The sequence below is a fragment of the Ambystoma mexicanum genome, chromosome 8, assembly GCF_040938575.1.
Source record: "Ambystoma mexicanum isolate Mex_15411 chromosome 8, UKY_AmexF1_1, whole genome shotgun sequence".
In the NCBI taxonomy this organism is placed as follows: Eukaryota; Metazoa; Chordata; class Amphibia; order Caudata; family Ambystomatidae; genus Ambystoma; species Ambystoma mexicanum.
Window position 1 is genome coordinate 1630055797 of NC_090929.1, and position 16379 is coordinate 1630072175.

The 16379-nt window shown below is 50.3% G+C and overlaps 1 protein-coding gene across 2 annotated transcripts in view; it reads left to right on the top strand.

Moving 5' to 3' along the window:
• The window catches only part of LOC138473263 (pancreatic triacylglycerol lipase-like), a 241481-nt gene that overhangs the window by 42371 nt on the left and 182731 nt on the right, over positions 1-16379 (top strand). For both annotated transcript variants that reach the window (XM_069611902.1, XM_069611901.1), the window contains exon 3: positions 4184-4338. In XM_069611902.1, the coding sequence (XP_069468003.1) occupies positions 4184-4338 (155 nt within the window). The remainder of the gene's footprint in view (positions 1-4183; positions 4339-16379) is intronic.

Consider the following 16379-nt stretch of genomic DNA (forward strand, 5'->3'; position numbering starts at 1 on the left):
CACCATATTGTGGTTGCTTTTATGGGATGAAATAATCTCAACTTTCGTTATTGTCTGATGAAGCTGAGATGACATAAAGATATAGTCAATGGTTGCCACTGATTTCCCACGGTTCCACGTCGACAACAGTATAGATCCGTTACCACTGGTCTCATTTCATAATATCAAGTTTCGGCAAGATGTTCTTTCAGCCATCTCTGTGCACGTTGTGATAGTTCATGTAAGCCCTTGCTTTGACCTTTATTGTCAAGTAAATGGACATTCATATCTCCACAGACAATCATCTCCAAGTTTGCAATCAAATTACCCTAAGTCTTTAGGATGGTGTATTGGATCCATGGGTTGAGGTTCACTGATGCAACCAAAGACCATTCTAAATCGATTTTGATTAAAGTGATCAGCCCTGCCGATGGACGGCCTAGAGTTTTTTGTATAGCCGGATTCAGAAGGGTCATATAGCCGTCACAACATGGAGGAGCACTCAGCCATGTCTCTTGGAGACATATAATTTGGTATAAGGACAGTTCGGGAGCTGGCTGATCGAAAAGGTGCGAGTGGCCTCTCGTGTTCCATGAGCATAGTGACCACTTGACAGTGTTCTCTTCAACTGATGGTTATGAGTTTTGAATCATCTTCTCTGAACTGTTGGCTTGCGTGTCATCGAATTCTCGATGGAAGGGGTTTCTGAATTGCAGGTTTCTTGGAGTCCCCCTTCCCTTTCCGCTGGAAGTTCACTAGTCTCTTAGGGCCTGTTCCTTTCCAGATATATATTTGGTGCAACATTTCTATTGACTGCGCTATACACTTTCTCGCATCTGTCGCTGCCTCTCGCTATGTCCTTTGTTTGTATTCCACTGATTTTTCTTGGGTAAGAGGTGGTACTTCTCTATTGTCAAAATGTAATGTAAACTGACTTCAAAAATGAGGCAGGTGGTCTAAGTTTGCATTGATAATGAGCGCATATCCCACTTTGCATTAAATATATCTAAATTACCAAAACTAATACAAAGCACATTGACCCAACAAGCACACTCCTCCCCCACTAAAAGGCGCCCTACTCAACGTCAGATCCCTGGCTGCCCACCCCACAGAAATTGCAGACATCATCCTTACCAATGACCTTGACTTCTTAGCCCTAACAGAAACTTGGCTTCATGAGGCGTCCGGACCCTTCTTATCGCTAGCCATCCCAGACAAATACACTATCTTCAGAGCAGACAGACCAAACGCCAGAGGTGGAGGCGTAGCGATCATTTCCAAATCCGCCCTAGGCCTTAGACCAACCGACACAGTCGCATTCACATCCTGCGAGCTACTCACAACCAAACTACAAACCTCCCCCACAGCCACGATCACCATCCACCTCATATATAGACCCCCAGGTCCCCCTGGGACCTTCGAAGAAGACATCACATCCCTCATCACCGAAATTTCCAAACCAACAGCACAAATCCTGATCCTCGGAGACTTCAACCTCGGCTACCAAGACCCAAACGATGCACATGCTGCATCCCTAGCCAATGTCCTAACCGATCATGGTCTCACTCAACTCATTGTACTCCCCACCCACCAAAAAGGCAGAACCCTTGATTGGGTAGCAACCCACAATTGCAACACAACCTGCAAAGACCCCCAACCTCTGGCATGGACCGATCACCACATGATCCCCCTTGAGGTTAACACCAATCAGGTACTGCCCAATAAGCACCCCATGGCACCAGCATGCAACACCAGGAATAAACGCAACATCACTGCTGAAGCCCTACTACCACTGGTCTTACCTACCCTCAACGCTCTCCCAGCTAACGCTGACTTAAACCTGCTGATCGACACCTTCAATGATTCCATGGCCAGAGCAATGGACACCGTTGCCCCCTTGAAAATACGCAAAGCTAAACCCAAAGCTCATCTGAACTCGTGGTACACCCCTGAGCTCAAACTACTCAAGAAAGAGAAAGCTAAGGCTCACCACACCTGGAAGACTAACCCCACTGCGGAAAACAAATCCAACCTCACTAACTTATCCTCACTTTACAAAAACGAGATAATCCGGACCAAAAAAGATACATACAACACCAGGATCACTCAGGCAGGATCCTCCACTAAAGAATTATTCAAAATTCTGAAGGAACTAGAAAACCCTATTTCGCTCCCGGAAACCTGCCTGAAAGACGAATCCTGGTGCACCAACATCCAGAACGCCCTCAACAATAAAATTTTAGGACTCCAAACTAAAATCAAAAACAAACGGCAACAACTCTTCAACAATAATGTCACCAACCTTAGCCTACCCACACCTAACAACACTAGCACAGGCTTTTCGTTCAAAAAAGTCACCATCCCGGAAGTTCAAAAAATCATCAACTCCCTGAAACCCTCTAACTGTAAAGGAGACAGCTGCCCGGCTCAGATCATAAAAGATGCAGCCAGAGAGCTCTCCCCCTTCATCACCAAACTCATCAACCTATCCTTCACCAATAGCTCTATCCCCAGCAACTTAAAACAATCATGGGTTCTCCCTCTCCTGAAAAAACAATCCCTCGACCCGGCCACACCCACAAACTACAGGCCCATCACCACAGTCCCCTTCCTACTGAAAATCCTGGACAGAGTCGCCTACATCCAAATTCAGAAATACCTAGAATCCAACCAACTGCTAGGAATACGTCAATCTGGCTTCAGACCTCAACACGGAACTGAAACCGCCCTTGTTGATCTCAAAAGCCAGATTGATGAAATGAAAGACAAAGGCAATGCCGCAATCCTACTCCTCCTAGACCTCTCAGCGGCCTTTGACCTGGTCAGCCATGAGGTCCTCTGTAATCACCTTGCCACCGCAGCCCACTTCTCTTCCCCTGCCATCACATGGATACAATCCTTCCTGGCAAACAGAACCATACGAGTCTTTTCCACTACAGCTGCAGCAGACCCCATCCCCATCACATGCGGGGTCCCACAAGGTTCCTGTGTATCCCCCACTTTGTACAACATATTTACAAAGCCTCTATTTGACCAACTGGACCATCTGGGTGTCACCTACACAAACTACGCAGATGACACCCAGATACTCCTCACTATCTCTGGTAGACTCCGCCCGGATCAACAAAATATTCTCCATCATTCAGGCATGGATGGCCTCCCATGGTCTCTGCCTGAATGATGAGAAGACAGAGCTCCTAATCATCGGCTCCCCCAACACTCTAACTAAACTTGACCCTAGCTATAATAACATCACCATCGATGGTCATTCCATTCCCATAGCCAAAAGCGTAAAAACCCTTGGCTTCTATCTAGATGCCAACACCAACCTTAGCAAACACACCAATATGACCGCCTCAGCCGCTGCCTATACCGGCAAGCTCATTGGGGCGAGCAGACCCTTCCTATCACCCAACAGCTGCCTCACCCTTGCCAGGGCCCTAATACAATCCAAACTGGATTACTGTAACAGCCTGTACCTAGGCGCTAATCAATCCGTACTCAACAAATTGCAGGTAATACAAAATAACGCCTTGCGTGCAGCCCCCAACTTTCCCAGACAAGAGCATATCTCTGCTACAAGGAAAGCCTGCAAATGGCTATCCATACGCCAAAAAATTGATCTAAAAACCATCTGCCTCACGTACAAAGCCCTCAATCACCTAGCACCACCTTATCTAGCTAATAAACTCACCCTGAAACCTGCCACCAGATTCACCAGATCCTCCAACACTCTCTGCCTACTAGTGCCCAGGTTCCACCTAAAAAGAGATGGAGGGGTAAGCTTCACAGTGCTTGCCCCCCAACTCTGGAACTCCCTACCGCTTAACATCAAAACTGTCGAATCCTTCCAGATCTTTAGGAAGCAGGTCATCAGCTGGCTGCTAAACAAAGAATAACACCACTAACTCTAGACCCGTGCGGATACTGGCTTAGACACTGTATTTATTCTGAAAATTGTATATTGTACGTACTGCATATGTTCTGTTTATTGACCACTGTATCTATATGTATATATTATAAACCTGTACGAAGTATGCAAAACACAGATACTTTTCAACTTTGTAACCAAATTCTTAAGCGCCCTTCTACCTCTGGGTTTGGAGCGCCATACAAATAAAATAAACAAACAAACAAATTGAATGTGGCACAGCTGAAGAACGCATGGGATCATACATTAAACCTCAGTCATTATATTCCACAGGAGCTGAAGTTTGCTATGACCGTCTAGGATGCTTCTCTGATAGTAAACCATGGGCTGGGACAGTGGAAAGACCAATTGGCCAACTACCCTGGTCTCCTGAAAAAATAAATCCTCGTTTCCTGCTCTACACCCAACAAAATCAAAATAGCTTTCAGGTAAGACGTTTTCTATCTAAGGTGGGGTTGTATAAGGGTTCAACTACTAGGGTCTGTAATGATTAGGGTTGTATGTATGTGTCTCTGTTACAGAAGGGTACCGTCTGTGCACACCTTACCCATCCACCCCCACATCATCTATCTATCTCCTGGCCCATAGCCTCTCTGTATTGGGCAGTGGAAAGGAATGCCACTGGTGGCATTTTCGCCATTCGCATAAAGTACCAGCACAGTGGGCCTCATTACTAGTTTGGCGGTCCAGGAAAGAAAGTGGAAGTCATTCCATTTACCTCCATTATACCCTCAATTTTTATCTCTGGCGGAATTATCAGATGGCAATACCACCGATTTTTGGCGGTGAAGGGGAGGAGTTACTGCCAGCTGGGGATCCTCCACTTTACCTAAAGAAATCGGCAGTATTGCCATCCGGTAATTCCACCGGAGGTAATACCAGCAGAAAATCCCAGATTGAGTCCTATGGACTCCATAAAATGGGGATTTACACTGCTAAACTGCCACTTGTAATCTGGCAGTATTAATGAGATAATACTGCTGGACCAAGTGGCAGTAATGGTAGTACTGCTTGGTGGTATTACCACTGAGCTACCACAAAACTCGTAAAGAGCACAGTGGAATAATTGGAGTATCATTAGGCAATGTGGTGTTTCCGAAACGTCTTCCACTGGGGCTAAGAATAATGCTACAAAAGTGTGATCAGACTGCCTTACCACATAGGCGGTAATATAATACTGGTATTAGGCTACCAGTAACGCCAGGGGAGAAGTAGTGCACCCATTCTATCACCAGGGCTGTGATTAATACCAGGGCAGTGTGTGTCTGCCCAGTCTAAACCAGGGGCTGCAATTAATAGTTTGCAGGGAATTAACTGCTCATTCTAACACCAGGGCTGTTGTCACCAGTAAAACAAGCCTTCTCTGCCTAAGCCCCAAGACTATGGAACCTCATCCTTGTCAGCATCAGACTCGCCCCCACGCTCCTACAATTCAGAATATAACTAAAGACCCACCTCTTCAAGGAGCCTTTCCTCCTCAACATTTATTCCATCACATCGCCCCCCACGCCTCCTGACTCGCTAGCTGCCACCCACCCCTCTCCTCCCCGCCACCTGGTACAGCTGTGTCCCTCTGTATCCCACCCCCTTCTGTCTATCTGTTCTGTTGTCACCTCTTAAAAGTGCTAATAATAATAATAATAATAATAATAATACCAGTGGGGTGGTGCTGTTCTGCCCATTCCAACAGTGGGCTGTGAATTACTTGGGATGTGGTGTTATCTGCCCATTCTAACACTGAGGGTGTTATTGATACATGTGGTGGTGTTATCTGCCCATTCTAACACTGGGCTGTGATTGATACATGTGGTGGTGTTATCTGCCCATTCTAAAACTGAGGGTGTGATTGATACGTGTGGCGGTGTTATCTGCCCATTCTAACACTAGGCTGTGACTGATATTTGTGGCAGTGTTATCTGCCCCTTGTAACACTGGGCTGTGAATTACTTGACCTGTGGTTATCTGCCCATTTTAAAATGGGTTATATGATTAAGACTGGAGGGGGAAAATATCTTCTTCCCATTCTGTCGCTGAGACTTGGATTACCCCTTGAACCCGAAATAATCTCTCACTGTCCCCCTACACTGCCGGCCTGGGAATGCTTGCCTGTATGATTCCACCAAGGTCCTGTCCTGAGCCCACTCCTCACCACCCTCTACACCTCCTGCCTGGGCAAGCGTCTCTCATCCCTTTGCTTCCACTATCACTTCTTTGCAGAAGACCCTGAAATCTTTTTTCTCTCTTTCCTCCTTCAACCCTGACCTCTGTGAATGCATAACCGGCTGTCTCACTCCCATTTGCCACTCAAGGAATTATGCTGCCTGACAAAAAACTCATCCAAAACAGAAGTCATCTTTCTCTCTACCTCCAATGCCAATCACTCTTCCTTTTCCCCATCTGCTTCCCTCCTGTCCGCCTCACTCCTTCCCCCATGTTTACAGCCTTGTGTCCCATTCAACAACGACCCAAGGATCCAACAGTTCATGGTGGCAAATGCCATTTCACCAGGATATACATCCCCAACATGAAGACAACCTGCCTGCAACTCACCTCCCACTCCACCAATTCCCTCATCTCAAACCTTGTCCTCAGTAACCTTAACCAATTGGCCTAGATCCTACTCCTAATCTCCCCCTCACTAAGGTTCTCAACTTCGCTGCATGTGCCCCTGTAAACCTACTAAGATGCTGCCCCTCTTCCACACCCCAACATCATGCTGGATGGCTCTCAATGAACACTCACTCTCTTTTTAAATTCCTACTCCATGTCTGTAAATCTATCCATGGTCTTTCCTCCCCTCTCCACATCGCTGGCTGTACTTCCCTCTATTCTCTTCCTCATTCTATGCAGTCATCCTCTCTCCTTAAACTCTTTGTTTCCTGCTCTTCTTGTGCATCATCCTGTTTCCACTCTCACTCTCTACTCACCCCCCACACGAGTCCTCCCCCTAATATCAAAGTCAAACCATCACTTGTACTATTTAAGACAATATTTAAGATCAGCTTATTAAACACGAAGGGCCACATCCATCCCTTAAACAGAGCTTAGCTTATGCCTCTTGAGAATATCTCACATCCATGCACTGAATCTAAACATGTGTAGAGATAACCTATGCTGGCACAGGGCCACTTTTGTTTGTTCTTTTTGTGTCTGCCCCAGGTATATGTCCCCAGTGTATGCACCCTGAGGCTGAGGACAAATACATATGTCGCTCTATTGGACCCTTTCAGTTAAGCAGTTCACCCCATTCCAAAATCCAGGCCTATTGTAAAGGTGCATTACACAGGGACTGCCTCTGTGATCTGCATCACTTCTTTTTTAATGTAAATTATTTCTGATCGAAATGACATTCCAATTATTCCATAAATACACTTCCTTTGGGGATGGATTATCTGTCCCCATGTATACCGGGGCTTAGGCGCTCCTTCATAGTACTGGGGCCACCACGCATACTGGGGTTGGGCTATGTTTCCTAGCACTGGCACTGCCATGTATACTGGGCATGGGCTATATTTCCTAGCACTGTGGCTGCCATGTTTACTGGGCATGGGCTGTCTTTCCTAGCACTGGGGCTGCAATGTATACTGGGACTAGCCTATCTTTCCTAGCATGGTGGCTGCCATGTATACTGGGCATGGGCTATATTTCCTAGCACTGGGGCTGCCATGCATACTGGTGCTGGTCTATCTTTACTAGCACTGGGGCTGCCATGTGTATTGGTGCCTGAGCTGTCTTTCCTAGTGCAGGAGCTGCTATGTATACTGGGGCTGGGTTATCTTTTCTAGCAAAGGGACTGCCATGTGTACTGGGGCTGGGTTATCTTTCCTAGCACTGGGACTGCCATGTATACTTGGCATGGGCTATATTTCCTAGCATGGTGGTTGCCATATATACTGGGTCTGAGCTATCTGTACTAGCACAATGGCTGCCATGTATACTGGGGCTGGGTTATCTTTCATAGCACCTGGGCTGCCATGTATATTGGGGCTGGGCTATCTTTCCTAGCATGATGGCTGCAATGTATATTGGGTATGGTCTATAATTCCTAGCACTAAGTCTGTCATGTATTCTGGGGCTGGGCTATCTTTCCTAGCACTGAGATTGCCATGTATACTGGGGTGGGGCTGTGTTTCCACTCTAGCACTGGGGCTTCCATGAGTACTGGGGTTGGGTTATCTTTCCTAGCACTGGGGCTGCCATGTAAGCCGGGCATGGGCTATCTTTCCTAGCATGGTGCTGCCATATAAACTGGGCATGGGCTGTCCTTCCTAGCACTGGGGCTGCCATGTGCACTTGGGCTGGGCTATCTTTCCTAGCACTGGGGCTGTCATGTATACTGGGGCTGGGTTATCTTTCCTAGCACTGGGGGCTGCCATATATACTGGGGGTGGCCTATCTTTCCTAGCACTGGGATTGCCATGAGGCAGGGCTATTTTACCATTCTAGCACTGTGGTTGCCATGTGTACTGGGGTTGGGCTATCTTTACTTGCACTGGGGCTTGCATGTGTACTGGGGTTGGGCTATCTTTACTTGCACTGGGGCTGGCATGTGTACTGGGGTTGGGCTATCTTTACTTGCACTGGGGCTGGCATGTGTACTGGGGTTGAGCTATCTTTACTTGCACTGGGGCTGGCATGTGTACTGGGGTTGGGCTATCTTTACTTGCACTGGGGCTGGCATGTGTACTGGGGTTGGGCTATCTTTACTTGCACTGGGGCTGGCATGTGCACTGGGGTTGGGCTATCTTTACTTGCACTGGGGCTGGTATGTATACTGGGCATGGTCTGTCTTTCCATTCTAGCACTGGGCAGCCATGTATAATGGGGCTGGGCTGTCTTTCTTGGCACTGGGGCTGCCATGTATACTGGTGCATGGACTTTCTTTCCTAGCACTGTGGATGCCATGTATACTGGGGCTGGGCTATCTTTCCTACCACTGAGGTTGCCATGTATACTGGGGCTGGGCTATTTTTCCGAGCACAGGAGCTGCCATGTATACTGGGTATGGCCTGTTATTCCTTCCTAGCACTGGGGCTGCCATGTGTACTGGGGCTCTGCTATCTTTCCTAGCACTCTGGCTGCCATGTATACTGGGCATGGTCTGTTTTCCATTCTAACACTGGGGCTGCCATGTATACTGGGAATGGGCTATCATTCCTAGCACTGGAGCTGCCATGTATACTGGCGCTGGGGCATTTTTCCTAGCACTGGGGCTATTATGTATACTGGCTATGGGCTGTCTTTCCTAGCACTGGGGCTGCCATTTATACTTGGCATGGGCTCTCTTTAGTAGCATTGGGACTGCCATGCAATCCAGGCAAGGGGTATCTTTCCTAGCACTGGAGATGCAATGTTTGCTGGGAATTGGCGATCCTTTGTAGTACCGGGGCTGCAATGTATACTGGGCATGGGCTGTCTATCCCTTCCAGCACCGGGGCTGCCATGTATACTGGGCATGGGCTCTCTTTACTAGCTCTAGGGCTGCCATGTATACTGGTGGTGGGCTATCTTTACTAGCACCTGGGCTGCCATGTATACTGGGTATGGGCTATCTTTACTAGCACCTGGGCTGCCATGGATACTGGGTATGGGCTATCGATCCTAGCACTATGCCAGCCATGTATACTGGTGGTGGGCTATCTTTACTAGCACTGGAGATGCCATGTCTGCTGGGAATGGGTTATCTTTCCTAGCATGGGGGCTGCCATGTATAACGGGGCTGGGCTGTTTTTCCTAGCACTGGGTCTGCTATGTCTACTCGGCATGGGCGATCTTTCCTTGCACTGGCGATGCAATGTTTGCTGGGAATTGGCTATCCTTTGTAGTACCAGGGCTTCCATGTATACTGGGCATGGGCTATCTTTCCTAGCATTGGGGCTGCCATGTGTCCTTGGCCTGGGATATTTTTAATAACACTCGGGCTGCCATGCATACTGGGCATGGGCTGTCCATCCCTTCCAGCACTGGGGCTGCCATGCATACTGAGCATGGACTATCTTTCCTAGCACTGGGGCTACCATGTGTATTGGGGCTGGGCTATCCTTTCTAGCACTGGGTATGCCATGTATATTCAGCATAGGCTATCTTTTCTAGCACTGAAGCTGCCATGTATGCTGGACATGGGTGTTGCGTATCTGTGTTCCGGAGGGCCCCGCACGTGGGGCTGGCTCCGGTGCAGGAGGCCGTGCGGCCTAGGGCGCAGCACCAGCGGGAGCGCGGACAAACAGACACACACACGCTGGGCTGGGTTCGCCCGGAACTGCCTCCCACTGTCGGGGGCGGGGCTTTTATTATGCGGCCCTACGTCACCGCGCTGCGGGACGTAGGGCGGATATAACATTCCTCCTTTATTTCAAATAAACTTAACATCAACACAATCAACATACTCAACTTCACCCTCCTGACACAGTTCTCTTTTCACACTATACCAGCTCCCCCTTGTGTGGGATGCCTGGCGACTGTGTCCTGCTCAACGTATATAGTCATTTAGCCTCGCAGGCGGCCTCGTGTTGGTTCTCAGACCATACCGCTTCACCTGGGGGCTGTCCCTGCTCGGCTCGTGAATCTGCTCACCTTCACTGCATGTGTCCCCAATGCCGGGCAGGCTCTCTGACTGCCAGCTGCGGTCCCAGGCGGCTTCTTCCTCTGGGTCTTGTGCCGGCTCTTCGCTGTCCTGTTGTAAGTTGTTGTCGTCTTGAGGGCCCTCGCGGTCCGTCCATAGAGTGCAGGGCACGGGCTTGAACCAGGAGGCATTCCTTGTCACTTTCCGGCGTCCCCGGGTCACAGTTATCATGGTCCTGCGCCGGTTGCTGACAGTCCATGGCAGTTCCTCGTACCTGGGGTATAGCTTGGACTTTGTGGGGTTTCGTAACATGATGACTTGGTCACCCACTTGATGGTCGGACGGCCTTGCTCTTCTTTTGGCACTCATGTGAGCATTGGCACGTCTTCTCCTCATTTCCATGCGGGCATTATCGACGTCATCGGGGGTCCTGCTTGGGTGATGGGGAATCGACGATCTGATGATTGTTCCGAACATGAGGTCAGCAGGTGGTATGCCCGTGGTGCTGTGTGGGGTGACCCGATAGTTCTGCAGGAACCGGTATAGGTCGATCTTCCACGGGCTGGCGTTTGCCCTTGATACTCTTAGCACCTTATTGATGGTCCTCATAAAACGCTCGACGTCACCATTGGCCTGTGGCCACCTTGGCATGATGTGGTGGTATTTTATGCCCAGTTCCTCTAGATATTGCCTGAATTCTTCCCCTGTGAACGGGGGTCCATTGTCACTCTTGATAGTTGTGGGCAGGCCATGAGTGGCAAACATCTTTTCTATCACCGGGATGACCACTTCCGCGGCGGTGGACTCCAGTATCTCGACTTCTGGATTGCGTGAGTGATCATAGATTGCCACCAGTAGATGTAGGCCCTCTCTGATTTTGCAAAAGTCAATACTGATCGCTTCCCACCGTGCACGGCCGCGCTCGGCTGACAGAATCGGTTCTGGATCTCGGGGCCCACCCGTTATTTGGCAGGGCAAGCATGTGTTTACTAGGCCTTCGACACGATCGTCGATATGAGGGAACCACACCCTGTGTCTGACCCGGGCCTTTGTTCTTGCGAGACCTTGGTGTCCTTCATGTGCTAAGGCTACTATCCTGTCTTGCAACTTTGGGGGTATGATTATACGACCTCCCCTTAGCAGCAGCCCTCCTTCGGTGATTGAGAGGTCCTGTCGAACCGCGAACATGCCAGATAGGAACTCCCTAGCCCCCTCGGTTCTGTTGCGGGTGTGCGTCATGAATTCCTTCCAGTTTCCTGACATGATGGCATCTTTTACCAGGTCGCAGCAGGGGTCATTCTGGGTTTCTGTTGCAATGTCCTCAATGTTTACAGCTTTGGGCCTCATGGCCCGAACCACTTGGCAAATGTGTTCCTCCGTTTCTTCGGCGATCAGAACCTCCTGCTGAGTTGCTGGTCGTGGGTGTCTTGAAAGGAAGTCCGCCGGGTTGCCACTGCCCGGCTGATAGACGAGTTCGAAATCATATTGCTGGAGGTGTAGCAGCCACTTGGTGATTCTGGCCGGTGGGTGCACCGATGACCCGATGAAGATTGGTAGTAGGGGCTTGTGGTCGGTGATCACCGTGAACCTGCGCCCATACAGGTACATGTGGATGTGTCGACACCCCCATAGTACGGCAATGGCCTCCTTTTCTATGTGGGAGTACCTTTGTTCCGTTGCTGTGAGTGCCCTGGATGCATTTGCGATCGGTCTTTTCTCGCCCTCCTTTGTGACCTGCATCAGGATTGCTCCAAGTCCTACTGGGCTGGCATCCACGAATAGTTCTGTCGGGAGGTCCGTGTCGTAGTAGGCCATCTTGGTTTCAGTCGACAGGGAGTCTTTAATGCTCTCAAAAGCTTCCTGGCATTTCTGCCCCCAGTCCCACCTAGTGCTGATCTTTGTTAGTTCGCGTAGCGGTTCAGATAGGGTTGCTAGGTTTCGAATGAATCTGCCACAGTATGTGGCCATTCCCAGAAAACTGCGTACTTCGGTGGGGGTCACCGGGGGACTAGCAGCTTGGATGTCTGCCACTTTTTGTGGATCAGGTGAGATGCCGGTGCGGTCAAATTTATACCCAAAGAAAGTGATTTCCGGTTTTAGGAACTCACACTTTTCTCGATGGACTTCCAGCCTGCCCAGAAGGGTCTTGAGTCTTGTGATGTGTTCCTTGGTGTCTGGTGCATGTATTAGGATGTCATCACTCACGTTCAATACCCCTGGTATACCTCTGATGACCTCCTGGATTTGAAAAACTTCCGCGGCCGATGAGATGCCGAAACTCAGGCGCTTGTACCTCCTCAGACCTAGGTGGGTGGAAAAGGTGGTAATGTAGCGCGACTCTCTGTGGAGCTTGAGTTGGTGGTACCCCGCCTTTAGGTCCACCTTCGAGAACACACATGACCCGGTGAGGTCGGTGATGATTTCATCGATTGTTGGTGTTATGTGTCATTCCCTTTTTATGGCCGCATTGGGCAGGCGCATGTCAATACAGATCCGGACTTTTCCGGGCTGTTTGGGCTTCCTGGTGACCACCATCGGGGAGACCCACGGCGTTGGTCCCGTGACCTCTTCAATGATGCCGGCAGCTTCAAGTGTCCTTAGCTCTTTCTCTACCTGTTCCCTCATGTGGAACGGTGTCCTCCGGTGTCTCACTGCACGTGGTTGTACTGATTGATCAATGTGTAATTTGATGGTCTTGCCCTTGAGACAGCCTATCCCCTTCTGTAGCTTGGGGTGTTGCTTGAGAAAGTTCTCGACTTCGGCTGCATTGTCAATCTGGCAGATGAATTTGACCACGCCCAAGTCTTCAGCCGCATCTCCGCTCAGCAGGCTTTCGATTCCTGCCTTCACGACATATATCTTTGACCACACCTTATGTTTGCCATGTTCAAGAGTGGTGCGGAACCTCCCAATAACTGGCAGGGGCCTCTGGCTGCCGTAGGCAAACAGACGAGTGTCTGTGGTTTTGAGCTCAGGTGGTGGTGTTAGGGTTTGGAAGACACTGGACGGCATGACGTTTACCGAGGCTCCCGTGTCGATGGTCATCTGTACGTTCTGGCCTTGGATGGTGACCGTGCATTTGCGTCGCCTGGCGGTTCTTGACGGTGGTACTGGACCCTGGTTTAGTGTAGATACCAGGTATACCTTCCGGCCATTTCCTTCGCTCTCCGTGCCTGCCGTTTGCCGTAGGGCTGAGAGATCATCCCCTTCCTCTTCTGTCGAGGAGTTGACTACTGCAACCCTCCTTGCGCTGGCTTGCTTCTTTTTTTTCGATGACCCCTTTTCCAGAGAGCTTTGCGGGGGCTGCAGTGGCATGTTCGCTGATCTGCACACTTTCGCGTAGTGATCCTTCCTGCCGCATGCTCCGCACATGGTGCCTTGTGCCGGACAGTTTCGCCTTCCGTGTCTTTGGCCACCACACCACCCACATTCCGTGGGTCCTGGTTCTCGAGGTTGCCACCTGTTCTGGGTGTGGCTGCCGCCAGCTTCACCTCTCGTAAATTGTCTGTCGGAGATCTGGGCGACCATTGCTGTGGAGAGGGACGGCTGCAGTTTCTGCAGTGTTGCTTCCATGTTGGCGGCCCTGGAGTGGGCAAGCTCTCTCTGTCGACCCAATTCCAGGATGCGTTGTAGAGGTATGCCTTTCTCACTGAGTACGAGCCGCCTCAGCTTCTCCGAAAGTATGCCATTTATGATTTGTCTTCTAATCTCCCTCTCAGTGTTCGTGAAGTCACAAGACATGGCCAGTTTCCTCAGCCTCGTGTGGTAGGCGTCTAGAGTCTCATCGGTGGCCTGGATGGTCGTGCAGAAGATGAAGGTCTCATAGTCTGGATTCAGTTGTGGGAGAAAATGGGCCGTTAAAGCGTCCTTTGCACTCAGGTATGCGTCTTGGCCATCATCAATGTTCAGGGAGTTGAAGATGCGTAGTACCTCGTCGCCCACACTGAGGAGTAGATGAGCTTTCATCTTTCTGGAGGATGTGATGTCCTTGCACTCCATGGCCATCTCGAACTTTTGTAGCCATAACTGCCATCTGGGTCCACTGGACGATGGGTCAGTGAACGGATCGAAGGGTTGTACCAGCGTCGACGAACTGCCCTGTGTGCGGGGTGGTGGCGACGCCATCGACGGGTTTGCCGCGATCCTGGACGGCGTGGAGGGTCCAGGAGTTGATGTCCCAGCCGCCATGGTGTCACGTACCTTCGATTCGTTGTTTGTGCTGTCTTACTGGCCAGATGTTGTCCTGCCTTATGGGTTCGTGCACACTTTACAGTGAGGAATGTTCTTTCGTGGTGAATGTGTCCACTGGCACTTGTGCGCCGTCCGATGGGCGCCTTGTGGTATGTGCGCCATGCGAGAGAAAAGAGAAAAAAAAATTCTCGATTTCCCCCCCCCCCCGGGAGAGGGTTTGAGAAAAAAAAATGTTTTTTTTTTTTTTTTGGGGTGGGGGTCACGTGGTCTCTGTGGCCCCCACCGGGTGTCCAAAAATTCGTTCGGGACGTCCGTGGGGCATCCGCGTGTTAATTGCTCTTGAGCGCGTGGTTGCTCGTTTACTTCCTCGTCGCCATTGTTGCGTATCTGTGTTCCGGAGAGCCCCGCACGTGGGGCTGGCTCCAGTGCAGGAGGCCGCGCGGCCTAGGGCGCAGCACCAGCGGGAGTGCGGACAAACAGACACACACACGCTGGGCTGGGTTCGCCCGGAACTGCCTCCCACTGTCGGGGGCGGGGCTTTTATTATGCGGCCCTACGTCACCGCGCTGCGGGATGTAGGGCGGATATAACATTGGGCTGCCTTTCCATTCTAGCACAGGGGCTGTCATGTAGACTGATGTTGGGCTGTCATTCCTAGCACTCGGGCTGCCATCAGGGGCGTTGCTAGGGGGTGGCTGAAGGGGCTGTAGCCCCTGATCTTTTGGTTGTAGCCCTGGATAGAATCTCAAGAGCTACAGCCTAAAGACTAGCTAGCCCCCAGTCCCAACAGTACTCTTTTCCAGACCTAGCAACTCCCTGGCTGCCATGTATACTTGGCATGGGCTGTCTTTCGTAGCACTGGGCCTACCATGTATACTGGTGCTAGATTATCTTTCCTAGCACTGGACTGCCATGTATACTGGGCCTGGGTTATCTTTCCTAGCACTATGGCTGCCATGTATACTGGGGCATGGGGTCGCTTTACTAGCACTGGGACGGCCATGCAGTCCAGGCATGGGCTATCTTTCCTAGCACTGGGTCTGCCATTTATACTCGGCATGGTTTTCCTAGCTGTTGGGTTGCCATGTGAAGTAGGGCTTGGTTATCTTTCCTAGCATTGGGGCTGCCATGTGTACTGGGCATGGGCTGCCTTTCCATTCTAGCACAGGGGCTGTCATGTAGACTGATGTTGGCCTGCCATTCCTAGGTCTGGGGCTGCCATGCATACTGGGCATGGGCTTTTTGTCCTAGAACTGGGCCTACAATGTGTACTGGGGCTGGGCTATCTTTTCTAGCACTGGGACTGCCATGTATACTGGTAATGGGCTATCTTTCCTAGCATGGGGTCTGCCGTGTATACTGGGGCTGGACTATCTTTCCTAGCACAGGGGTTATCCCTGTATACTGGGTCTGGCCAATTTCACTAGCACTGTGTCTGCCATGTATACTGCCATGGGCTATCTTATCTAGCACTAGGGCGTGGCACATATACTGGGCATGGGCTGTATTTCCATTCTATAACTGGTGCTGCCATGTACACTGGGGCTGGGCTATCTTTCTTAGCACTGGTACTGACATGTGCACTGGGGATAGGCTTTCTTTCTGAGCACTGGGGCTGCATGTATACTAGGGGCTGGGCTATCATTCCCAGCACTAGGGCTGCCATGTATACTGGCCATGGGGTATCTTTCCTAGCACTGGAGCTACCATGTATAC